Source organism: Hippocampus bargibanti, linkage group LG10 (genome assembly GCF_051943395.1).
Source record: "Hippocampus bargibanti isolate YZ-2025 linkage group LG10, ASM5194339v1, whole genome shotgun sequence".
In the NCBI taxonomy this organism is placed as follows: Eukaryota; Metazoa; Chordata; class Actinopteri; order Syngnathiformes; family Syngnathidae; genus Hippocampus; species Hippocampus bargibanti.
In genome coordinates this window covers 13,277,557-13,304,692 of record NC_142743.1, presented here as the reverse complement: position 1 = coordinate 13,304,692, position 27,136 = coordinate 13,277,557, and the positions used below count along the sequence as shown (strand labels likewise).

The 27,136-nt window shown below is 41.7% G+C and overlaps 1 protein-coding gene across 7 annotated transcripts in view; it reads left to right on the top strand.

The window, feature by feature from the left end:
* lrba (LPS-responsive vesicle trafficking, beach and anchor containing) overlaps nucleotides 1-27,136 on the top strand; it is a 181,035-nt gene that overhangs the window by 6,811 nt on the left and 147,088 nt on the right. For all 7 annotated transcript variants that reach the window (XM_089006279.1, XM_089006285.1, XM_089006284.1 and 4 more), the window contains exons 2-24: nucleotides 7,138-7,369; nucleotides 7,892-7,992; nucleotides 8,380-8,475; nucleotides 8,554-8,675; nucleotides 8,763-8,889; nucleotides 8,986-9,105; nucleotides 9,842-9,988; nucleotides 11,683-11,880; nucleotides 12,784-12,917; nucleotides 14,264-14,372; nucleotides 15,058-15,210; nucleotides 15,456-15,624; nucleotides 15,701-15,774; nucleotides 15,911-15,973; nucleotides 16,804-16,901; nucleotides 16,995-17,087; nucleotides 17,515-17,623; nucleotides 17,708-17,789; nucleotides 19,736-19,859; nucleotides 19,952-20,144; nucleotides 25,101-26,111; nucleotides 26,336-26,520; nucleotides 26,836-26,989. In XM_089006279.1, coding sequence (XP_088862405.1) covers nucleotides 7,138-7,369; nucleotides 7,892-7,992; nucleotides 8,380-8,475; nucleotides 8,554-8,675; nucleotides 8,763-8,889; nucleotides 8,986-9,105; nucleotides 9,842-9,988; nucleotides 11,683-11,880; nucleotides 12,784-12,917; nucleotides 14,264-14,372; nucleotides 15,058-15,210; nucleotides 15,456-15,624; nucleotides 15,701-15,774; nucleotides 15,911-15,973; nucleotides 16,804-16,901; nucleotides 16,995-17,087; nucleotides 17,515-17,623; nucleotides 17,708-17,789; nucleotides 19,736-19,859; nucleotides 19,952-20,144; nucleotides 25,101-26,111; nucleotides 26,336-26,520; nucleotides 26,836-26,989 — 3,894 coding nt within the window. The remainder of the gene's footprint in view (nucleotides 1-7,137; nucleotides 7,370-7,891; nucleotides 7,993-8,379; nucleotides 8,476-8,553; nucleotides 8,676-8,762; nucleotides 8,890-8,985; nucleotides 9,106-9,841; nucleotides 9,989-11,682; nucleotides 11,881-12,783; nucleotides 12,918-14,263; nucleotides 14,373-15,057; nucleotides 15,211-15,455; nucleotides 15,625-15,700; nucleotides 15,775-15,910; nucleotides 15,974-16,803; nucleotides 16,902-16,994; nucleotides 17,088-17,514; nucleotides 17,624-17,707; nucleotides 17,790-19,735; nucleotides 19,860-19,951; nucleotides 20,145-25,100; nucleotides 26,112-26,335; nucleotides 26,521-26,835; nucleotides 26,990-27,136) is intronic.

Here is a 27,136-nt window from a genome sequence, read left to right as displayed (position 1 = left end):
GCTGCATTGAATGTTTATGTAGTCCTAAAATATTTTGTAAGTCCTGGAATTCGAGTGACAACGACAAAAACCCTGGCACTGGCGTGGACACATTTTTGCAAGTCTGGCAGTGAATGAGTTAATCACATGTATTTATTTATTTATTTATTTATTTATTTACCCACTTACTTACTTAGTTACTTACTTGCATACGGCATTTCATCCGTGCTGAATGTTGCACACATCGCACATTTGATTATAAACATGAATTTTTTATGCCTGTCATTTCTCACAATAACCATCAACAATCTCAGAAAACTGCTCAACATCCACACGCAAGACTTTTTTTCTGAAAGCCGGCAAGTGTCCACATTTAAAGCGTTCCCATCTACGGTAAAACAAGGAAATCACAATAGCCAATCAGCGGTGAGCTATTTTTAGGAGGCTGCCTGTGAGCATCCTGTTGGTGAACTGTGCGCTACTCATATCAGAAGGAGTGATGGGTAGGGCACTCTTGCCTTGAGGGGATACCAGATGAATGGATAAGCCATTTTAATTGGACAAATAAGTTTGCGTTTTTATCCCCTAAAATGAAGACTATGGTGCTTGCTTAATCCCAAATTGCAAATCATAATCATAAAACAAATGTTTGAAAGCAAGTCACCTTGGAAACAAGCTTTCCAAACTCGATCAAAGTCACGACCTTTTGACTTTTGGTTCGCTGTCCAAAGGTCAGCTTTGTCTCGCCAACCTCTGAGAAAAGGACTCGTCAATGTTTGAGTCCTTTCTACAGCTAGGAAGTCATTTTATTATATATATATATATATAATAATAATTTACTTATTTGTTGATTTATTCAGTAATTTTCCACCCATCCGCAAAATATCCTTTGCAAATATGGCTTGTTGTGTCACTTTTTTTCTCTCAAGTGTGGCCTCAGACAAAATTCAAGATTCCAGTATCTACCTAAGTTTGCATTTTTCGTCTGAAACCGCCCCCCCTCTCCCTGTTTTTCGTCCATTTAAGAAAAAAAAACCCAAACGATTTACTCTTTGGCCTCGGCAGCCGATGTCCCTTCGAGGCAACGGCGAGTCACTTCGGAGCAAGTGAAGGACAGCTGGCCTGACAGCTGCGCTCGCGGACGATCTGTGGGGCTCCGCCAGAGTTTGACAAGTTATTGGTGCGGAATGTGGCTTTACCTGAAGGCAAGGACGGCGCTGCTAACCTCTTGTGTCCTGCTTCCTGTGGCACAACAAAAGAGACTGCGTGTGAAATGACCCCGCCGCATATTTTCTTTTTTTGGGGGGGGAGGGTGGGGCGTGTGATGGGATATTCTCATTTCTTTTTTTTTCTTCTGAAAAACATTGTCGCACTTGTAGAAGAAGATTTAGGGTCGCCTGTTCCAAGATGCCACATCTTGGAACTGAAGAACTACGAATGTATATGTGTAAAAAAAAGGCAGTTAAAAATCTTTTTGGGGAGGGGTGTGGCAGTCAATTCTTCTTCTTCTTCTTCTTCAAATCAGGATTGTTTGGCCTAGTTGTCTTGTAATGGGATTGCCCTCGCTAATTAAGTGTATGTAGGTAAGTCTTAAGATAAGACCATCAGACAAATTATTATTCTTATTTTTTTATGCATAATGTCCCCAAAGCAAATGGTCTTATCCATTTCCATCCCTCACAATCAAATCAGCGCCACATGTTCTAAAATGACCGGAGGCATTTGGAATCAAATGACATCTTGATCTATAGCGAAACCAGGTGATCAAAGCATTTTGATGTAGATAAGAATGCGTTCCCGGGTCCCTGTCCACAATTTCATCCACTTGCACAAGGGCTCCCCCTCTCATAACAAACAACACAGGAACAAAAAAAAGGCTTAAAGTCGATGACGACATTAAAAGTCGACATGCCGATGGGGAATCCGCATGCATAAAGACCAAACTGCGACAATCTGATGTGACGTCCGGCAAGACGACGCGTCGGAATGTTGCGCCCCCACCCAGAGGCTTATCTATCGGGACTGGAATGAGCAATCAAAGCTCACCATTCTTACATTACGCAATCATTGTGCGATTACACACGAGTCTTCAACGCTGGGCTACAATCTCAACGTCCCATTGCGTGACTAGATGGGCAGTATTGGTCCGAATATGGCGGCGTGTAAATGTAAAGAGGTCGATGGGGTGATGGTTTTGGCCTGAGGCAGAATGCGGATGCACCCCCTTTAACATTGTTTGGGAAATATGATAGTATCAAGAAGCATTTTTCAGACCAGCAATTTTTCGAAGGTTGATTTTAGGCTTCATGTATGCTGTCACTGACAGAAAATTGGTGGCGTGAAGCAGACCTGGCAATTTTTCCCCAAGCTTTCTCCAGATTCCCCATGCAGGATTTCCCCCCAGTAAATGATTTTTGATGACACTTCCCTTAATTAATAAAATGTTGTCTGCACTCTACGGTGCAAATAAAAAAAAAGAGTTTGCCTTGCTAATGCAAAACCTGTCGGTGGGATGAGGTTGTTAACTGCCACTAACCGCCAGCGGAAGTCATAATGCGGGCGTCAAATGCGAAGGGCAACGCCTGCAAAACTGGTTTTAGAGCCAACACAAGACGGAGAGGTCTGTCAGGTTGAATTTGAACGGGCTCCCTCTGGTGAGTAGAATCATCCAGATATTGTAAATATCATGTTGAGTAAATGCGCAAAGCTTCAGTGTCCCTTTGGGTCAACGACGTATACCAAATGAGGAAATTCTTTGTTTACTTTCAGATGGCATCGCCTCCTTTTCCGACAACGCCTCTTAGCCCGCTCGCACATTCTTCAGCGTGAAACTGACTAATTTTATTTATTATTCTATCTATGCTTGTCTGTGAGTGAGTGAGTGAGAAAATGTATTATTATTATTATTATTATTATTATAATAATGCCAATAATTTCATACTGCCTTGAAGATTCACTGCCATTCACAAAATTATTTGGTAATTGAAAATATGACGTAGAGCGCCATTCCCCAATTTTTGGGGTTTTTCTTTTTTTCATGCTTGGGTGCCGATAAAACGCTGGCCATGGCCCCTGGCAATGTTTTTTTTCTGTTCCATAAGGGGGCAGCATTCTCCTATTTTCCATGTTAGCGCTTTGTTCCAGCTTCAGCTGTTGTTAACGCGCTATATAAACCAATATGTCTGTATACATATAACTCCAGACCCATATCATTTATAATAGGGGTCCCAAACTCGCGGCCCGCGGGCCAACTGCGGCCCCCGAAATAATATTTTGCGGCCCGCCTTGATACTAAAGATAAATGTGAGTGCGACCCGCATGATTGATATGAATGAAACTTGTATGTGAAGCTGAACCAGTAGGCAAGAGAAGCCATATTTAGATGTTTAGGACAGTTCATGTTCAATATTTTATTTATATTAAGAAAGCTAATTGTTAAAGAACTGTTAATACAGACATTTGAAACTTTATTAAAATAGTTTTCCTGTGGTTTTCTCAGTCGTGTGTATCTGCCGTATGATCAGTCTAATTATTTTGTTTATTACTGGTGAATTTATTTTTTATTAATTTTTTGATTTTTTTTTCATTTAATTCATTTTTTCTGTGTTAAAAATAAAGATTTTGAGAACATTGGAATGTTTTATCTATGCTTTTCTTGTGGTAATCATGATGCGGCCCAGCCTCACCCAGACTCAGCCCCCAGCGGCCCCGGGTAAATTGAATTTGAGACCCCTGATTTATAATAATAATAATAATACTCAATATTATGTGGGTCCTGCAATTCAAATGACAATAAACAAAAACCCTGGCACTGGAGTGGGAACATTTTTGCACGTCTGGCAGTGAAAGTGAGCGTTGGGTCTGCAAAGATGCCAATTTTTGTTGGACCCAAAGAAACAGTGGGTTTTCTCTGCGGTACGGGTAATGGATGGACGTATGGATGTATTGTATTATATTGTATTCCCATTATTGTAACTCCATTAAATAGGCATAGATATTTGAAAAAAATAAGAGAAAGTGCCTCTTTCAGCATCCGTCGGACCAAATTATTTGCTTGACGTCTCTACGCCGTCAAATTGACTCACGTGTTATACGTTCCGTGACCGCCGTCTTTCCTTGCCTAAGCGCTCTCATTGACCAAGGCACTCAACCGCGTTTGGTTTGATGAGATAGCTCGTTTAAAAAAAAGAGAATGCCTTTGAAGGGCTGTAGGGGGGTGCAACGGAAGTAGGCCATCGAGCGCGTTGTCGCCCCGACAGCCTCGTTTGGATTGCTTTTCAAACCTTGCTTTTGTCAAAAAGACAAACGAAGCGATGGCGTGCGGTCCTCATCTAAAGGTTGATAACGCCACACGACGCGTATGATCCACACGTGGCCCACGCGTGGATCATACGTTGTCATGTGGAAGTCGTCCCAAACGAATAACAACATGAGTGCGGGCCGTGTTTTGTCTGATTTAGCTACACGTGATTAACCCAAAACTATTCTTCGGTTTACCGTATCATACAGTGGATTTCATAATAATCAATGAACTCATTCGTTGCCATTCACAAATTTATTTGGGAATTGAAAAGTGTGACGTGGAGCGCCATTCCCAAATTTTTCAGGTTTCGGTTTTTCTTGCGGGGATGCCGATAAAGCGCTGGTCAGGCATCTTGCTGTGTTTTTACCTTCCACGAGGGGGCAGCATTTGCCTTTTGTCCATGTTAGCTGCTTTCTTACAGCTTCAGCTCTTGTTAAAGCGCTGTGTAAATCTATATGTATTGCATTGTATTGTATTTTGGACAGCCTCCCTCATTTCATCCACCAATAACTCCAGACCAATATAATATAGGAATTAACTGATGAAAGTAGAGTGTCTAAGGTTTCTTACACTGCATTACATGTTTATGTAGTCCTAAACTCAATATTCTGTGGGTCCTGCAATTTGAGTGAAAATGACATAAACCCTGGCACTGGAATGGACACATTTTTACACATCGTCTGGCAGTGAATGAGTTAATAAAGTACAATATTATGATATTGATATGATATTTTTCCCTTTTATGCATTTTTTTGTGGCCCGGAAATGACATTTTCATTCCCCTCAATGGGCGAAGATGATTCGTGGGTGTTTTGGGTTGCGGGCGTAATCATGGATGGAATTGAAGTTGATGTCCGAAGGCATTGGCGTATCAGGCAAAACGTGGTGGAATTTTGACTTGGACTCCATAGCCAACGGCCTGTGCGTGCAACTTTGTGACACGGCGGTGATGCATTCGTTTTGTGATGGTTGCGTGTGTGCTTTTGGGGTTTTATGGCTGGCTGGCTGTTTTGAAATAGTGAGTGGCACTCAGGCGTGCAAACGAGCCCAAGCCAGAAACAGTTGATCACAAATGATCAACCAACGTCTCCATGACCCCTGCCGTGCTTCCGTGTTCTTCACCATGGTGACCATAGAAAAGGTATGTGGTGTTGTGCTCCAGTGACTGCTCAGCCATGATTAATTCAGGTAGGACTCTGGATGGGGTGTGGGGGGAAGGCTAGGTTACCCAGCCAGAGATCTGGTGTCGGGTTGCCATAAAGCTGCAGTGTTTTGGTGCACGAGCACTTTTGGGATTGGGCCCAGGGTGCAGTTGGCAACCTTGGACTGTTTGTTCCAGATTTAGCGACTGGATGTGAAGGAGGCAGCGGGACTCCTTTTTTGGGTCCCTTCATTTGGTGAAGTGGTTTTGCATGCTTATCACTGGCACTAACCTATTAAACGATTACAATACATTGCAATAAAATATATACTCAAAATTAATACAGTGATACCTCAGTTTACGAACTTAATTGGTTCCCAGAAAGTGTGTAAAGCGAAAAGTTCATCTGCCAAACATTCATTTCCCATAAGAAACCATTAAAAATGAGAATAATCCGTTCCCAGGTCCCCATAAAACATACATTTCTACTAAATAAGCCTTAAAACTACACACAATATATCGATGAAAAAGTTTCTTCCGCCGTCATCTGTAATTCTTTGAAGGTGTCGGACGTTTCGCTTTTTATCCAAGAAACTTCGTCAGCAAACTAAAGTCTTACTGGTAGTTTAGAGGCTATATATATATATATATATATATATATATATCCCTACTGTCCAGCCATGGTGGTGCCGGACTGGACTGGCAATGCCTTTTTTCTATACTGTTACTGTCACACAGCGGAAAACCAAACAACCCTCTGAGGGTCCTTCTCAAGATCACATTAATTTAGACTCAGCATGACATCACACGACCAGATAATGATTTGCGGCGAATCAAAGTAGGGGGAAATTCAGCCCCCCGCCCTCTCCGCCCTGTAATTAACACGTGGTATGTCCCCCCACAATATGGGTAAGACAGCTTGTCTTTATATTTTCGATCTTGTCCTCTTTGTCATCGGTCAACAATGATGGATGGACGAGTCTCTTTGAGTGGTAGCCTCATCAATCACAACATTCTGAGGGGGGTGGGGAACACACCAAGAAGCCGATGGAAATTCTTGACGCAACCGCACTTTTTCAAGTTTAATCTTGTATGTATTTTATTTTATTTTATCTTTACTTTAAAAAAACTTAGAATTAATTCACATTGGCTCGCAATCTACCCGGAGATGTCTCCAATTAAAAATCCAGGAAGGAAAAAAATCTAAATTTTTTTTACTTCTATATTTTTTCTAATAATAATAATAGCAATAATAATAATAATAATAATAATAATAATAAAATACATTTAATTATAAGCTCAAGGACACTTTACAGTCATAGGTTGTTTTTCTGCAGGTGAGTGCATTGTTATTTATTCATATATATTTTATGTATTTGTTTATGTATCTACCTTTTCTATCTATTTATTTATTTATTTATTTATTTATTTATTTATTTATTTAACAGGCATCATGGCGACACCACACCTTCATCTGTTTACATCTGTGAGCTTCAAAATGGGTCATATTCACCCATAGCATCATCCAAGACTGTAAAAAAAAAAAAAATAAATGTTGACAAAGTGTGCACTTCACACACTTGATATTTGTCTCGATTTTAATATGGCTCTGTTTGATTTTGAAAATTTAGACAGGCGGATTTCACACTTTGCGCATTTTGTTACTACCTCTATTAAAATTCAACACCCCCCCCCCCTCTATTTCCCCTCCCAGCTGGTCGGCGGCCAGTTTGACCTGGAGATGAACTTTATCATCCAGGAGCCAGAGAGCATCATGTGTATGGTGGAGCTCCTGGATAAATGCGAGCTCACCTGCCAGGCCGAGGTGTGGAGCATCTTCACCGCAATTCTCAAGAAGAGCGTGCGCAACCTGCAGGCGTGCACCGACGTGGGCCTCATTCAGCTGGTGCTGCAGTGCATCTCCGACACTGATAGCATGATTGCAGGTACTGACGGACCGGGTGATAGAAATGTAAATATGTTTCTAATGCAATTTGTTAATTATTTTCATTATGTAAGAAAAGTTATGTCAGAATATTCCCATTTTTCGTCCCAGATTTTTCCATTTTATTCCTCCCACCAAATCTCCAAAACCTAAATCAAGACTTTTTTGGTTCTTTTTTTGGGAGCGAATCTGGTTTGGGACACATTGGGAATAAAAGGCTTTGCGCCAACTCCGTTGTGAGCCCTTGCGAAATTGCCGGGATTACTGGGATCTATTCCGACGGGATGGTGTTTGCATCAGTGCCCTTCTCGCCAGCGAGAACAGCGCAGGCCTCCGGCAACTGTGCAGTCAAGTGAGGGAAAAGTAGATGTTTACTCAAGTGAAAACGTTCCATCTTTTAAGATCGTCCCCCCCTGATATATGACATTATCTAAAGTTCATAGTTTAATGGCAAATACATCCAATTTGTTTGTCGACATTGATCATTGCATGCTCGACCATTCTACCCCATTTTTTTCCCCAGATTTGCTGGTGGATATGCTGGGTGTGCTTGCCAGCTACAGCATCACCGTCAAAGAGCTGAAATTGTTCTTCAGCAAACTGCAAGGGGAGAAAGGCCAGTGGGTGAGTCAGATTATGTTGTTGTCTCAACCATATTTACAAAGACTGTGCCGAGAACCCAAATGTGTGAATTATAAAGGTTAGGTTTCGTTTCCCAAGAACTTTATTGATTTAGCTGTCTATCGATCTATCCATCAATCGATCTTTCTATCGATCTTTTGATTGATCGATTGATCAATCTTTCCATCGATCAATTGATCCATCTTTCTATCATTTGATCTGTCTTTTGGTCAATGTTTCGATCAATCTATTGATCGATTGCACAATTTTTCTGTCAATCATCAATCTTTCTATCGATCAATCTTTCTTTCTATCAATTGATCTATCGATCCATTCGTCTTTTTATTTTAATGATCTGTTTAATCTTAATTATCTGTTTGATTTTTTCAGCCTCGGCATGCCGTTAAGCTCCTGTCGGTGTTGAAGTACATGGCTCACAGGAACGGCCCAGACTCCTTCTTTAGCTTCCCTGGCAAAAATGCAGCTGTGAGTACAATATGCCCCCCACAAATCCCCCCCAAAATATACTATGAATATGGTTTTGTTGTTTTGGTTTACCAACAGGCGATAGCGCTTCCACCCATTGCAAAATGGCCGTATCAGAATGGCTTTACATTCCATACGTGGCTCCGCATGGACCCCCTCAGCAACCTCAATGTGGACAAAGACAAGCCTTACCTCTACTGGTCAGTCTTGGCTCCTTCACACCCATCTCCGTGGGACCGTTTCTTTCTGTGGAATCTCAACCACCCGCTTGTCTGCTTTTTGTTCAGTTTCCGCACCAGTAAAGGCCTCGGCTATTCGGCACACTTTGTGGGGGGATGTTTGATTGTCACCTCGCTGAAAACCAAGGGGAAAGGATTCCAACACTGTGTGAAGTATGACTTCAAACCCCAGAAGGTAGAATGGGAACAAAAAAAAAACATGCAACCTTGTCGTCATAAAAGTTTCACCTTGCCATTCTGTATACAAAAGATGTAATTTCTTCCATTGTAGTGGTACATGGTGACTCTGGTACATGTCTACAACCGCTGGAAAAACAGTGAAATTAGCTGCTACGTCAACGGTGAGCTGGCATCCTTTGGAGAGATTGCCTGGTTTGTCAACACCAGCGACGTAAGTAGAAAGCCTTTGCGAAAGCGTGGCTAATTGGTCTGAGACGGGCATTCTCAAACTGCCGTGCACCATCCCCCCCGGGCCCAATTATGCGGTTGGGGGAGTGGGCGGAGTCTAATGTGGGTGGATGTGGCTTTAAAAGACTGGGAAAGGCTGTTCTACGACTTCGAATATACATAGCATTGAATTCTCATTTTTTTGCTTTAATTCGGGAGGTGATGACGGGTTGAGGTAGTGGTTTGTTGCGCACGTGAATAGAGATTTACTAATTCTGTGGATGTAGCGAAATGGATACCTCACTTAAAAAAAAAAAAAAAAAAAAAAAAAAACGTAGCTAAATACTAGATTTGCAGCTACACTCCGTCAGTTCCCGTATTCTGTCAAATACTAATTCATCACTTGGAAATTGATTGGATAGTATTTACATTTCCAGTCTTTCATTTATCTGGTTGTCTGTGTGCAAAATGTTACAAAAGCTGCACTCCCTTTTTCCACTAATTACACACAAATCACTGCACGCGCTGTTGTGCACAGCACGGAGGATGACTTGAGTCTACAGTCGCGATTGAAAAAGTAGTGGCACTCAATCCTGTCATTCAGGATATTTATAGCACGTTGTCCTCACAACTTAGCTGCTATTTTTACCTCTTTTTATCATTGCGTTTTAAGATGTGATCTTTTCATCTTTATTTTTTATTTTTTTTGCTCTAAAACAGCATGCTTTTTTATCCCGCAGACGTTCGACAAGTGCTTCCTTGGCTCGTCCGAAACGGCCGACGCCAACCGGGTCTTTTGTGGCCAGATGGGCGCTGTGTATCTATTTGGAGAAGCCCTCAATGCTGCGCAGATCCTGGCCATCTATCATCTGGGGCCAGGGTATCAGGTAAGGTGGGGAAAAGTTTCACAAGTCGCCTCATTTCAACTCCAGTGTTTCATTTCATTCGGCCCGTGAAAGCGAATGAAACTTGTGAAATTCCATGATGCTTTCTGAAGTTTGAACCAAAATTCCAAATTGTCCCATGTAACCCACAATAACAATCATTATTTTTGACTTTGAATTCGAAAACGAGTTATTCATTAATTTGTTGTGCGCACTATATGTAATATGTGCAGGTGATTAAACATTCTAATGGCATCCCCAAATTCATAACTGTAACTCTAATGTGGCCTGCAGCAAAAAATGAAATGTCGTAGTGTAGCGATTCCTTGAATGAGGCGTTTGTTTCCATAACAGTTTTTTGTAACTCAAAACACTAATCAGCTGGTCAGTATCGCACTTGAAACTGGAATATTTCCAGAGGCCTGTAAAATCTGTCACGTAGTCAAGCAAAAATGTAACCACCAGTGCCCAAAAGATTGACAAAATCAAAATAAAGTGAACATTTAAAGGACAACCGATATCTCCGGACAAGTTGTGTCCATAATTTGTAAAATGGCTTCAAATGACTTCTACTGCGCGTATTTTAATAAGATTCCACCGCATATACAGTAAAGGTTCGTTATATCGATATCGGATATATCGATAGTCCCGGTTATATCGATACTATTTCTATGCATGCAAGGAGAAAATTACATGCGCGCAGGGTCGGATATATCGATAGTCCCGGTTATATCGATATTTTTCGGACTCCCGAGAATATCGATATAACGAGACTTTACTGTAGCTATATTTTACGTTTTAAGACTCGCGCTGAACATTCAGGAAGTCTTGTTTTTGAGTTGGTGACGAGTCCTCACGTGACGTCAGAAAAGGACCGCCTCCTGACCGTAAAAAAGACGCATTGTAGCGTCTTTCCATCACGTCAATGTATTTTGCTGTACTGTTTTTTTTTTAAACCCTTGTGTTACATCCAAAAGCCGCCAGCAGAGGGAGTCCAAGCTCCATGGTAGGAATGTATCAGCCCGTGGAAACGGGCTGATACATTCCTCACAGCTCGGTGGCCATTTTCTTGCCTCTTTTTGGGTGAGACATTCCCCCCCGCCCGTTTGCCTCAAAATGACACAGAATACATTCTTTAATCGATTGCAAACATGTATGCTTTCCACTTCAGAACTATTTGAATCATATTCATAACTGGATGCGTAACAAGAAAGCATATTATCCAAATCTGAAGCCATTGTTTTTATTCTCCAGTAATGCAAGACGTCTTGGCGTGACGTCACGAACTGGGGGCAGGACTTTCTGAAAATGCCCAATTCACAGCTCCATTTTTTTGCAGATTTTGGACACTTTAAGTCATTTTTATTGGATTTTTGCATTTGAATAAAAATATCATACTGTGTGTTTTGGGTATTTTAGATGCTATAAAAGGTTTTTCCGATGTCAGTTAAAAAACAAAAAAGTGACGTCGGTTGCCTTTTAAGTAATCATTAGAAATGATAAAATATAATTGAGGTCAACACACAAGATAACACGATAGGCAATAAATAAAGATCATCAGCTGTGTGTTATTCATTTAGTTATTTTTTTATCCAGGCACCTCGGGGCCAAAACAGAAAGACATCCATCACTTTGCGCGAGGCCTTTTCTTTTTTTAATACTTCCTCCTCATGTTGCCTCTCCTCGTCTCTCCTCAGGGGACGTTCAAATACAAAGCCGAAAGCGACTTGCTGTTTGCCGAGCACCACAAGATGCTGCTGTACGACGGCAAGCTGTCCGCCGCCATCGCTTTTGCGTACAACGCCCGCGCCACCGATGCCCAACTCTGCCTTGAGTCCTCCCCCAAGGACAACGCTTCCATTTTTGTGCATTCCCCGCACGCGCTCATGCTCCAGGTAAAATGTGGTTATGTTCAAAATCACTCCGCGTGTTATTTTGTTTTTGTTGTTATTTTGTTCATTTATTTATTTTTCACAGTAGTCAGATCAAGTAGTAGATGCAGAGTAGCAAGACATGGATTTTTTAATGATCTCGTGCACTGCAATATATGCTCCTATATTAAGACCCGTGAGTCGGCGTGAAGGTGGCAAAAGTTTTCAGTCTTCGAGCGGAAAGTTCACCTGCTGGAAACACCTCCAGGTTTGCTTATTAGGAAGCTCACACAATGTCCAGGGAGCAAACACACACATACAGTGCACCTTTCCCTCCACTTTTGGACTTTTCCCTCTCATTAAAAATCAAAATAAAAAGGAAAAAAGGTCCCCACCGTGTTCTCAGAATGCTTTCCAACAAGCTTACTATTCCGCTGCACCTGATGAAAAGGTAAATGGATCTGAAACCCCCCAAAAAAGCAAAACTGTTTCTCATTTTCATTTTTCTACTATCATAAAAGACAAAAGTCAGGAAGCTTAGGCGGCACTTGAGTGATTGGTAAAAATCAACAATAACACCCAACACAAATAACTAAAGGATTAATACAAATATAATTACAAAATATTGAAAAAAATATCACATCATCATGGATAGTTAAATTTACTCTAAAAAAAATTCAACCAAATATGTATGTGATATTGAGTGTTTATTCACAATCAATCACAGTCAAAGAAATGGTCATAAATAGACAATATGTGAATATATTCTGTTCTAAAATCATATGTGATTGTTTTAGTGAACTACTGGCGATCTGAACTCATTTGTCTTGCAGTGGAAAGTATTAGTTCTTGGAGGACGCCATTTCTATTATTAATAAAGTCTTGTTGAATCCGAATGTCACTTCGTTGTGGCGTTGTTTGTGGCAGGACGTGAAAGCAGTGGTGACTCACTCGGTTCAGAGCGGGATTCACTCCATTGGTGGCGTGCAGGTCCTCTTCCCCCTCTTTGCACAGCTGGACTTCTGCCAGCCCTCCAGCCACGAGCTGGACACATCTGTTTGGTAACTATGGAAACACCCATCCTTTTCATATCTATAACACAAGATGAGTGCATATAAACAAGCGTGTCAAGGATTAAAAAAAATATTTTAAAGAGATTTTTAGACTCCTCATATGAAGACCCCCTCAAAAAAATGGACTAGTCTCAAATACAGCAGAAAGCAAACTGCATCTGTCCAAGTTTACACATTTAATTTCATCTTTTGTTCTGCCTCAATAATATAATTAGTTTAAAATGGAAATTGGCTTTTCTCTGTAATTTTTCGATGAGATAAAAATTGATTAACTCATTCACTGCCATTTACAAATTTATTTGAGAATGGAAAATATGACGTAGAGCGCCATTCCTGAATTTTTGCGGGTTTTGCTTATTCTTGTTTAGGTGCCAAATAAGCACTGGCCATGGTCTCTGTTTTTTTACCATCCACAAGGGGGTAGCATTTTCCTAATTTTCCATGTTAGCACTTTCTTCCAGTTTCAGCTGTTGTTAAAGCGCTATATAAACCAATACGTATGTACTGCATTGCATTTTGGACAGCCGCCTTCATTTCAAGCTCACAAAACTCCAGACTCCCATAATTTAGGAATTAACTCTTTTTTTTCTGATGAAAGAACACAGTCTAAGGTTTCTAACGCTGCATTGAATGTTTATGTAGTCCGAAAAGTCAATATTCTGTGGGTCCTGGATTTTGGGTGACAATGACAAAAACCCTGGCACTGGAGTGGACACATTTTTGCAGTCAATGAGTTAATTAGATCAATTAATTACATACCCCAAATAATTGATCGCACACTCTTTTTGCACGAACATATACAACCCCCCCCCCCCCCCCCCCAATGCCCGCTTTAACCCAAAATGGCAGACTTGCTGTTCATTTCCCACTTGTGGTTCCCTGGTACTTTTTTTACATGTCTTGTGACATGTCGGTGATGGAACTGATGACAGGCACAATTTTTTAGGCCCTTTTAGTTGTCCCTCAAACCAAAATGCCATCTTCCCAGTCAAGGTCATGCATGCCGTGCATTTTTTTTACAAAACACAATAATTATTGTTAACAGCGCTCATTTTTTTCAAGCTATTCAGAAGGCATTTGTGTTTCATGACATTTTTTTTTTGCATACCAACTTCACAATAATTACTTGCGTGTCTAAATGGTCCTTCTTGAGACAAGGCTGCGTGTTGCGCCGGCACGACGAGGACACGACACCCTTATTCAATCACATCACATGTTATGTCCAGCCCTTCTTCGCACTCGGGTCTTCGTCAGCAGCAGCAGGACACGCAAATTATTGTTCCTGTCCGTCACGGTTGTGACTGTTTTTGTCTCTGTGCGCATTTGCCTCCCAGCTGCACGCTGCTGTCTTTTGTGATGGAGCTGCTGAAGAACTCGGTAGCCATGCAAGAGCAGGTCTTGGCCTGCAAAGGCTTCCTAGTCATTGGATACACTTTGGAGAAGGTGGGTCAAATTTCCAGGATCCATATCGTACCTCAGTCGAGGCCTCCAAAATGTCAACGTTGCTTTTGGTTGATTAAACAAAAAAAGACAGCAAAAAATTTAATGGACATAGATATGGCTTTCGCTCTCATAATGCTAAAGTTACATTTGTACAATGCCCGAATGGTCGCCAATTGTCAACAGTTTAGGAAAAACTGGTGTGTATTACATAAAGTAATCATCTTAATAATAGTCTCCTTAATTTACAGTAGAATATATTTCAACAATAATTACATACCAATATATACAATGCAAATTATATTGGTTTAACCTTTGTTAGTCTCGCAGTGGAGAAATGATTTATTATATTTATACATTATATATTACATTACATGTAACATTATACATTATATTTACAATTATACCAACGTACTGTGTAGTAAATAGCAATTTTATAAAACACCCAAAATAAAATGTAAAAAAAAAGCACATGACTTTTATTACCTGTAATATTTTATAGTTTCTGTTTTCTGTTCAGAAAAACGTGACAGCTCTCACAATTAAAAAAAAGTAAAAAAAAAAAAAAAAGAAAGACGATGGGGATACATCTTAGTCATAATGTATTTTCAAGTTTTACTCATTTGGCCACTTCAAACCACGAGAGTTCACCGCTCACCCCAAAATGTTTATGTTTACCCCGCCGCAGTCGTCCAAAGTGCACGTCACGCGGCCCGTCCTGGACATCGTGCTGGCCTTCTCCAGGTACTTGAGCAACTTGCAGAACGGCATCCTGCTGCTCAAGCAGCTGTGCGATCACATTCTGTTCAACCCCGCCATCTGGATCCATGCCGCCGCGAAGGTAAATTTACGATATGGCAAAAATCCATACTTGGGGTTGGAGCGGAGTAGAGTCGCTAAAATATGTACTCTAGTAAAAGTGGGACTCAAGTATCTGTGAAGAAATCAAATTGGAAATTTTAAAAATCCCGCTGGAACAATGACAATTGCTTTTCAGGTTTTTTTCATTGTAACAATTTGAATCAAATTGACAGATTAAATAAATCACTTATAAATACTCCCCTTTCCTCTGACGTTGCTTCACAGGTGCAACTGACCCTGTACACGTACCTGGCCACCGAGTTCATCAGCACTGTCACCATCTACAATGCCATCCGCCGGGTGGGCACAGTGCTGCAGGTCATGCACACGCTCAAATACTACTACTGGGTGGTCAATCCGCAGGACCGCAGCGGCGTCGTGCCCAAAGGTGTTGGTGAGTGTCCGTCAAGTATCCGATTCGACCAGCATTCACGTCAAACAATCGACTGACGCTCTGCTGGTTTTTCCAGATGGTCCGAGGCCGAAGGAAATTCTGTCTTTGCGAGCTTTCCTGCTTTTGTTTGTCAAGCAGCTCATCATGAAGGTAAGCTAGCAGGTGTCTACTGTCCATCGGAACCCGCAACCATACTTTGTTGTCGCTGAGGCAACCATTTGTTTAGATTTTGCTCTATTAACCCCCTCCCTTACATGTTAATGAGACACCTCCACTATTATTACAGGATTCCGGTGTGAAGGAAGACGAGCTCCAGAGTATCCTCAACTACCTCCTCACCATGCACGAGGTCAGTGTACAAAATTGCCACTAGATGCCAGCATTGTTCAACACTTCGACCCTAGCTGTTGTTATGCAAAAGACAAAAACAATAGCCATAAAAGTAAAATATTTAGAAATGTTTTTCAGTGAGAGCCACGCACGCGCACACACACGCACGCAAACACGCACGCATGTAATTTCAACAAAATGTCAGAATGTATTATTTAAAATAACTTTGTGATAGTACTCACCATTAATATGAATAGTTTCACGTTCCTCATGATTGGTAAAAAAAATCCAGCCAAACAATCGGAATGAAAGTCAACTTGCCGGGTCCATACGCTACTTTACTGCCAGCGAGCCTGCACATTGCTCATTAGCTTGCACGCTTGCTGTCTCTCACAGAAGTATATTGATGCTAATGTTAGCATGGGGCTTGTCAAAGTGCCACTGATATTCAACTGTTTCATTCATGGTATTGTTTCATTGCAAATTAGAATCACGGAAGAACATTTTCTCTCCACAAAGGCGTATCCTCCCCTCCATTCAATCTGAAGTGTACGATACTCAACATTTTTTTTACTCGCCAGGTTTATTTAAAAGGGGGCGTTTACCTGTTTCGACATCAACAGCCACCTAGGTCAGTATCATCCACTCCAAATTGCGCTTTCCGCCAACTGCCACCCAAACAGGAAATGAACAGCGAAAAAGCGAGGATATGTATTTAGTTTTATCGGCGAGCCAGATGCAATCATCAAAAGAGCCACATTTGGCTCGCGAGCCATAGGTCCCCGACCCCTGCTTTGGGTGTTACATAAATATAATAAAAATGTGTCATTTGTCTTTGTCCTCGTGTAGGATGACAACATCATGGATGTGCTGCAGTTGCTGGTGGCGCTGATGTCCGAGCATCCTGGATCCATGGTGCTTGCCTTTGACCAGCGCAACGGCATTCGGTATAGCAGGAGTACACGCCTGGTTGTTTTAATATTGCCCCCCTTTGTCGACTTCACCTGAAATATTCTTTCATTCTTGATCTTCGTGGGAAGTGTGATTTACAAGCTTCTGGCATCCAAAAGCGAAGGGATCAGAGTGCAAACGCTCAAAGTGTTGGGATACTTCCTCAAACATTTGCCACCCAAGTAAGCACTATTTCTCTTATGATTATATTGAATGATAATGTACACTATTTCCACATAGTCACCCACGAGCTGCACTAAATGAAAACGGCTATATTCCTTTATAGTCAATACAATTTGTTGATTTTTTTTCTCCCTAAATTTCCATGAATAGGATATGGGAATGAGAATAATTTAATATAATGTCATTTAATTTAATATAATGTCATTTAATTTCATATTATTTTATTTATTGTATTTTATATTTTTTATTTATTTATTTATTTATTTATTTTTATTTATTTATTTATTTTTTTTTTTTTTTTTTGTACAACAGTTTCATAATGTCAAATATATGTTTTGCCAAAAAGAAGGCAAGGCCTCGAAAGATAAGAAAAATACATTTTTCATCTGTTGTTGATTTTTATTTAATTTATTTTTTTTCTATCAGGAGGAAATCAGAGGTCATGCTGAATAGCGGCTTGTTCTCCCTGCTCACGGAGCGCCTGATGCTCCACTCGGCCCAGTTTTCGATGACCACCTACAATGTGCTCTTTGAGGTCGGCTTACCTTCAATAAAGCAAAATAAAGTCACTACAATAATATGCAATGTGAATTTTAATTGATCTCTGTTCCCGTTTCAGCTCCTCATCGAGCAGATCTGCACACAAGTCATCCATAAACAACATCCGGACCCCGACTCCGCTGTGAAGATCATCAACCCACGTAAGTAACTGTCCTTAAATCACCGGCACCGCTCATTGTAGTGTTTATTTTAACTTAATGATTCCATTAAAATACTCCACATAAGTAAAAAAGAAAAAAGACCGAATATAAACTGAAAAGCAGTTCCTAAAAATTAATGTAAAGTGTGAGAAAGTGAAGCACTCCACCACTACACTGTGCTGAAGCAATACTTCATTTGACCACCACTAGAGGGCGCCTTCAAATAACTATAATATCACTAGTATGTTTAGACATCAAATCAAGGACCCCCTTTTATAGTTCTGATGCCCCTTGGTTCATTTCTATTTCTGCATGGGAACACATGCAGTCAGTCAGTAATCCCTCCCCCCAAAAAAAAGGCTCTGGTGTGAGCTCAGGTCGGATTCTTGAATGTGACAAGGTCCGGCTACAGTCCCACGCTGATTATGTGCAGCCACGGCCTAGCCGGGCCGGCTCACTTTGTACGAATGGGGTATGCTTCTCCTATGCCCCCTGCACCTTCTCTTGATTTTAATCTGTGACAAAATCTCAAAACAGGTCTCCGATTGCAGTCTTTAGGAACGCCAGAGCCAATCAAACGACACTGAGGAAGTGCCGTTTCCTTCAAAATAACTTGGAAAAAAAAAACAAGACGGGAGGGTTACATTGTCCCTCCATACTTTTTGCTTGGATAATTTTCTGCCGGTGAAGGTTCAGCGACTTATAATTTGCCCGACTGTAAGCGTAGAAACGATGAGGGAACTCAAGGGGTCGACTGTTAGCGCCGAGGTCTGAAAAGGCGAGTGTAACCCAAACCACAAGTTCTGACAGTGTTCCCCGGCAACCCTTCTACGGGGTCCTAAGCAATACGGAAAGCATGACTATAAGATAGCTATCTATCCTTTAAATTTACCCTTCTGTCATCCATTTTTTTAACTTTGGATTGTTTGTGACAGAATGATTTGCACGTCGTGTCCAATCTTGCAACGGCGATTGATATAAAATATCTACGCAACCTTTTTCAAATGACGGGACCCTCTGATATTTAAAAAAAACATCATAAAATAAAAAACTAAATAAAACAATAAATTACATTAAAAACATTTCCATCATTAATGTGACTAGTACAAAAATAGTTCGTGAAGGAAGTAAAAAGAAAATAACTTGCAGAACTTCTTACAAATGGAAATCTGTGTTTGTTCAGATTTAACCGGTCACATTCAAAGTTGTTTAAAATTGGAGTCGGCACACAGCGGCCATGCAATAAAGTTCAACTGTTTGAGTGGGCTTTGTCTGACATTTTTCTACTCACGTCTTACACCACAAGCCAAATAGCTACATGGAAACTGTCACAGAAATTAATATGTCCACATTTGTATTTTTAACATTTCTGACTTTTTTTAAATAAAAAATCAACACATTCTCCCCCCAAAAAATCTTCAAAATTATTTTCTGCCCTCAAAATATGACCTTAATCTAATATGGTGCATTTTCTAACGAAAAAATAAAAATAAAGGAAAAACACTATCATTTGCATTTCCGTGAGGGATAAAACGGCTTCAATAATGTAGATATCTTTGCGAAAATGCGACTATCCAAAACATTTTCCCAACAAAACCCCATAAATCTAATATTATATAATATAATATTGACTTTTTCCCATGTCCCAAAAAATTGTTTCAATATTGACATTTACCAAGTAAAAAGAAATGGTAGTCTCTAAGAGCATATAACAAAAAAGTACCGTATTTTCTCACTATAAGGCACACCTAAAAGAAAATATTTTTTTCAAAAGCTGACCATGCGCCTCATAATCCGGTGCGCCTTAAATATGGAAAACGTTTGTCATTCATTGAAGGTGCCCCTTATAATGCGGTGCACCTTATGTATGGAAAAGGTTTTGAAATATGTCATTCATTAAAGGTGCGCCTTATATTCCAGAAAATATGGTAATATCTATTTTTCAGAGATTCTCAAGGTCATAGCCAACTTGCTGAAGAACTCCCCGTTGTCGCCGGAGACAATGGAGGTGCGCAAGGTTTTTTTGTCTGACATGATCAAGCTGTTCAACAACAGCCGGGACAATCGCAGGTAACCCCCCCGCCCCCCAATCCCTAACACCTCCAGACACATGCACGTGCACGTTCTTCACAACGCCGTGTGTCTGCCCCCCCCCCCCCAAGGAGCCTCCTGCAGTGCTCCGTGTGGCAGGAGTGGATGCTGTCGCTCTGCTTCATCAACCCACGCAACAGTGAGGAGCAGAAAGTCACAGAGATGGTGTACGCTGTCTTCCGCATCCTGCTCTACCACGCCATCAAATATGAATGGGGCGGCTGGCGCGTCTGGGTGGACACTTTGTCCATCACCCACGCCAAGGTCAGAGAGCTCGTTATGGCCCACTCACACGCACGCAGACGCCGTTCCGGGTTTCGACACCGCTTTATACATTAGTCATGTCATCTTTTTCATTATTTCCCCGCACCAAGGAGGGTTTGTTTTCCTGTCGGCAGTTTTTCATGCATCCAACTATATTTTCTTTATTTACATATACAATAGCTTTCATTCACAGATGAAAATCAACCGCTGGCACTTCTTATTTGCAAAAACAAAAACAAGTGCCGTTTAGCACTTGAAGAGAGTCATTTTGGCTATCACGTTACATCGGTCTGTTCCAAAACGGTGAAGTAGACGTGGGATGGTGTGGGATTGTGGTCTGGGTGAGTTGGGGTTGGGGTGGAGGAGTGGGTGACTTAAAAGCCCTGCCAGAGTGAAGGGTGAGTTAAAGATGTGCTTGTTGATGTGAGGCACCCACTTGACACGACGGGGGTGCAGAGAGTTTTGATAACCGGTAGGGGGCGCAGGCAGGCTGTCGCCGGTATTTTTTAAAAAAGGACAAAATAAAATGTGAATCCATGAATCCATGCGGGTGTAACTCATATCAAACGTCAACTTACAAACGTATATGATTATCATTGCATTGTGGATTTCAATGACTGTAACAATTAAATGATAAGTCATCGTGACGTTTGTACAGATTTCCAATACCGTATTGTCTGCATTATAAGGCGCACCTAAAAGAAAATATTTTTTCAAAAACTCACCATGCGCCTCATAATCCGGTATAGAAAACGTTTTAAAATATGTCATTCATTGAAGGTGCCCCTTATAATGCGGTGCACCTTATGTATGGAAATGTTTTTAAATACAGTAAAGTCTCGTTATATCGATATTCAAGGGAGTCCGAAAAAATATCGATATAACCGGGACTATCGATATATCCGACACTGTTTGCATGTAATTTTCTCCGTGCGTGCATAGAAATAGTATCGATATAACCGGGACTATCGATATATCCGATATCGATATAACGAGACTTTACTGTACATGTCATTTATGTATGTAGAAATGTATGTCATTCGTTGAAGGTGCGCCTTATATTCCAGAAAATATGATACTTTGCATCCATTCATTTCATCATTTAATCGGGTTAAGCAATGAAATATGAAATGCACACAAAAATGGATGCATTTTATTGCGTAACTTATATTCCAAATATGAATCAGTACACTATGTTTAAAACAATAGGTGCTGCATGGAATCAATATTCACTCAAATAAAATATTTGGATTAATACTTTTTCATGATATTTCATTAAATCCCTTTAGAATTACCGTCATTGTTAAATAACTCTTGTACACTCAAATATTTTTTCATGTAATATTTTAAAAGCAATCATTTTCCCCATCAGTATTTTTTGAGTCAGAAAGGTATAATTTGACTTTCTAATATGTCTAATATATTAGAATATTACATTAAGTTTAATCATTACATACATCAAGTACACCTCACAATGCTCCTGCTGCGTTACAGTAAGTCGTTCAATGTCCAAACCTTGTCATTTGCTTAAATTAATAGAAGGCGACAAAGTGGCTAACCACAACGTGTCTCGTGTTTTTACATGGTCATGCGCCGACAGAATGTCACATTCTTACATTATACGCTGAGAAATGAAAGAACTATGACAGCGGTAAAAAAAAAAAATCCAGACTCTGGACAAAGCTGGGTGGACTAGTTTTGTTTTTGCCTTTGTCATTAGTAAAAGCAAAAAAAAAGGCGACAAAAACACAAGCCCTTTGTGTAAGATTCTAGCGACGTGCACACACACGCGCGCACACACACACACACACACACACACACACACACACACACACACACACACACACACACACACACACACACGCAGGGTTACGAGTGCTCTGATTCGCCTCAAAAGATACATGCATGCTCTATAAAAAAAACTAAAGAAACTCAATTGCAATTTTATTGTCCCGTTTGATAGATTTCCTGCCACCTTTGTAGCGCTGAAGCTGTTTGTCACTGTTGCTCTCCCCTCCCTCTGCCGCAAGGCTGTGTGTGTTTGCGTGTGTGTGTGTGTGTGTGTGTGTGTGTGTGTGTGTGTGTGTGTGTGCGCGTGTGTGCGCGCGCGCGCATGTGTTAGAAAACGAGTCGCCAGGCGCCCGTTCTCGCCTTTTCCCTCTCGACGAAGCCCCCTTCTCCTATCCGAGCCCATTGAATATTCATCGAAGCGGCGTGGGACCTGTCGTCGGGAGGACGAGGCCTCATAAAATACGAGCAATCCTCACGAGAGCGTGTGCGCCCTCGCCAAAATATGTTCCCACTTCATCATTTTGTTTCTTAAACCATCAAACGGGGTAAAACATTTGAAGACGACGCGTCCCGGGGTGTGTTTACCACCAGCCTCTTTTGTTCTGGTACCGTCATCTGCCGCCGCAAGTGGAATGCAGGCGTTTAATTGCCTAAAGTCCAATTAAGGCAACGCTAATGGCGGGGCGGCTCTGAAGTCTGGGCGAGAACGAAGAAGGGTGGGGTAGGGGGTGGGTGTTGGGTGGTGGGGGTCTGGAACAACAACTGCTGCTGCACTCAGAAGGCAGCTATGGATTAGCAGTCATGGCTCCCCACTACAGAAGATAAATGAGCAACCTTGTAGCGGGCTAATTTAGAACAATAACGGCTAATTAATTACAAACAATCAAGCCTCGCCTTCTTCGCGGCTCTACTTTCTTCTCATTCCAATTACTCACCTTCTTTCTACTCCTCTAGTTCCGGTTTTAGTCTTTCTTTTTTTCCCCAACCTCTCTTATTTCCTGCTGTCCAAATAGCCCCAGGTAAAAAAATGCAAAGTGGGTCTAGTTTCACTCATACCCCCCACCCTGCCTCGCCCCGTCACCACCATCTTTGACTTTCTGTCCTGTAGCCCCCCAGTGATTAATGTGAGGTCTTGTATTAGGCGTGGGAGGATTTGCCAATGCCGGACACGCACTCCGCGCTGCTGGCGGACGCGAGGCTAAAAGCATCTGCCGCTAATCTATGATTGCTTACAAATGCGGCCTCTTCCCTCAAATGCCACCGGCGAGCATTGTGGTTATGGACGAGCAGTCTGGTCCATCCGGCACTATCTGATGCTCGCCAGACTGATAGGGGTTAATAGGTCTTAAGTAGCTGCCTGTATAAGAGAGGAGGAGCACGTGGAGGTGGTGGGGTGGTTGTCACATGGCTCAGTTAACGTCAAATGCGACTGAATCCGTACTAGACTCCGACTGAGTAGCTTTCTAAACTTAATTCAATTCTCGGGGCAATCCAATCTTGGCGCAAAAAATGTGTCCACTACAGTGCCAGGGTTTTTGTCATTTTCACTCAAATTCCAGGACCCACAGACTATTGCGTTTTGGGACTACATAAACATTCTATTCAGCGTAGGAAACCTTAGGCTTTCTTCTTTCACAAGGAAAAAAAACTTATACGGGTCTGGAGTTATCTAAGGTTGAAATGCGGGTGACTGTACAAAAGGCAAATGCTGCCCACTCGTGGAAGAGGAAATCATTGCCACAGGTCTGACCAGCCCTTAATCGGCACCCCCTCCCGCAAGAAAAAACAAAATCTGAACAAATTCAGGAATGGTGCGCCATGTCATATTTTCAATCCCCGAATAAATTCGGGGATGGCAGTGAATTAGTAAATTTTGGTCTGAAATTAATTGATCTAATTAATCTATTGTTTTAATTCATCTAAAATTACTGAGGAAAACCCCATTTTTTTTTTCCAAACTCATCACATTATTAAGGCAGTTCAAAAGATGAATTTATACAGTAAAGTCTCGTTATATCGATATTCAAGGGAGTCCGAAAAAATATCGATATAACCGGGACTATCGATATATCCAATCCTGCGCCGAACTGCATTAAACAAAAGCCGCCAAAAGAGGGCAGCCAAGCGCCATATAAGAAACGGAGCTGGCCATTAGCTCCCTTTTTTTTTGGGTGAGAGATGTTCCCCCAATGTTGCCTCAAAATGGCACATATAATTCTTTAATGATTGTAAACATTTATGCTTTAATCTTCAGAACTACAGTGTATTTGAAACATATTCATAACTGGATGTGTAACAAGAAAGCATATTATCCGAATCTGAAGCCATTGTTTGGATTCACAAGCAATGCAAGACGTCTTGGCGTGAAGTCATTTTTATTTGCATTTGAATAAAAAGTGACATCGGCTGTCCTTTAATACACAGTATGGAATGTTAATAATTTTCAAAATCATCGCGCTTCAGCAGACAAAACAAGAAACATTGTTGCAAAAAACGATTGCATTCATATACAGTACAGTGGGCATGTACATAACACAACAGGGAAACTGCAACGCTTACATCTTACTGTATTATGTATACAATTTAAAAAAGTCATCAATCTTCTTCTGCTTCCCATTTTTACCTTTTAACACAAACACTTCAATCTCGTCTGCTACACACGAGCTAGCGTCTGAAAATGAAAATGGCTCTGCTACGCGGGTGCTGGGCACGTAACCAAGTCACCTGACCAAGTCGACCAATGGCGCGACCGATGGCGGCTCACGTAACAAGACACGTGACCAAGTTGACCAATGGCGCGACGGATATATCGATATAAACAACAAAAATGGCCGGCGGGGGATGAAAAGGAGCACCGTAATAACCGGATTATCTTAATAACCGGGTATCGTACTAAACGGTACTAATTATACATAAAAAGACGAGAAATGTGCAAGGGAAATGAAAATAGTATCGTAATAAGCGGTACTATCGATATAACCGATATCGATATAACGAGACTTTACTGTATTATTATTTTGTTTTTAGTCAGAATCTTGCAAATGAACCAAGTGACAGTCATGATAACATGGGAGTGGTAGGTCTCTATCTAATCTCATCCAAGCCTTCTATGATTGGTGTTATCTTCGTTTTATGGCACTGAATGTTTGGTTTGTGTCTTTGCAGGTTACCTTCGAGCAGCACAAGGAACACCTGTCCCGCATGTTCCACCAGTACCAGAGTCAAGAATCCACCGGGTCTCTTGGTACGCTTCGAACCGTCTCTGGAGTCAGCCAAAGCTCCGAGACCGCTGAGTGTACCAATGGTCCCCCTTCTACCGTCATTGAGCTCACGGTGGATGAACCCTCTGTTAAAGCGTCGGACCCACTGGATGCATCCGTTATTGTATCCAAAGTGGTAGAGGAGGAAGAGAGGCTGTGCCAAGAGACTTCCAAAGAAGATTTTGCGACTCCAAGCAACAACTTAGAAGAACCGGGTGGGAAAACGGAAGTGTTGGAGAAACTGGATCATCTCTCAGAAGCACCTCAGAGCAAAGATCTTGTAGCAGTTGAGAAAAATGTCTTTAAAGATGGAGATCCTACCAATGAAGATGAGCCCACGAATGACCAGGTTTCTCCCGCATCTGCGACACTTCACAACATCTTGCCGGAGGGGGCCTCAGTCATCAACGAGAACTTGATGAACGTGTCCTCCGTCAGCGACCACGTTGAAGACAGCCCGCAGGAATCGTCGTACACCTCTGCTACAACTGAAGAAGACACATTCAGACAAAATGAAGGACATGATACAAAACTTGAAGTTGGTGAAATGCAGGAGATTACCTTAGAAGAAAACAATGAAGAAACCAGAGACGAAGTGTTATCCGAGATCGCGGACACGCACCAAGCCTCAAAGACCCCTGAAGCACATGAAGATGAAACAGACCCACCGAAAGAAGAATTCACTTCTACTGACCAGCAGCCAACAGCACTCTCGACAGGACAGGAGGCCCAGAAAGACTCAGATTCGATTTTAACAAGTCAAGACATGACCGTCTCTGGCGAGGAATCCCCTTCCAGTATCGCTGCCAGAAGCACTGCTATCCAAAAGACCAAAGAAATCAAAATAGCCCGTCTGGATGTGGCCAATGTAGCGTTGGACACGGAGAGACTGGAACTGAGGGAGGCACACTTGACAGTATGTATCTTCATCTTGAATCGCTACACTTTTTCTGGCGTCATTGATAGCTTTTACTGCCTTTTGTAGCCTTTCATGTTTTGGTATCTAAGCAGCTTACAAAATCCGTAGGGTATCGCCATCCGGTGTTGGCGGACACCTTACGGATTTGTAGACAAGCAATTACAAAGTCTACATTGACGTGGTTTTCCCCACTCGTCACAAAATCGTTGCGGTTTCTACAGGAGACAAACCAAACATCGACGACAGCGGCCGGCGGACCTGCCTCAGCCCAGTCGAGAGAGAGCGGAACCTCTGTGCCGCGATCCACCATGTTCCGCATCCCAGAGTTCCGCTGGTCCCACATGCACCAGCGCCTCCTCACAGACTTGCTCTTTGCCATTGAGACAGACGTCCAAGCGTGGAGGAGGTAGGCCATTCTTCCGTTGGTCTGTTGAGAAGAAATTTACCGAACCTTGCTTTAAAACCTAAACCCTGACTTGAAACCCTAAATCACATTTGAAACTATAATTTTAGAATCCTAAGATTTGTTGGAAACCTTAATGCTGTCTTGAAACCCAGAGATCTTCAGATCTTCAAACCGATTTTAAAACTCTAACCCAGGTGCCAAATACAGGTCTTGAAAAGCCGGCACTTGTCTGGAACTGAATCGGGTTGAAACGTTGATTAGACAGCGCAATCCTGTTCTGTAACCGGAATTTTGTATGTTTTTCTGTCTCTTCAGCCATTCCACCAAGACGCTCCTGGACTTTGTGAACAGCAGTGACAATGTGGTGTTTGTCCACAACAGCGTGCATCTCATCTCGCAGGTGGTGGACAACATGGTCATGGCGTGTGGCGGCATCCTGCCGCTGCTTTCCGCTGCCACCTCCTCCTCGGTAAGTCCTCCTCGATTGCGCACACAAGAGTGAGTTATTCATCCGCTTTGACCTTTTGTCCTCCGCGTTATCCCACCGTTGGTCGATTCCTTAACATTGTTAGCTTGTTTGTTTGTTTTTTGTGTCTGTCTATGATCTGACCTTACT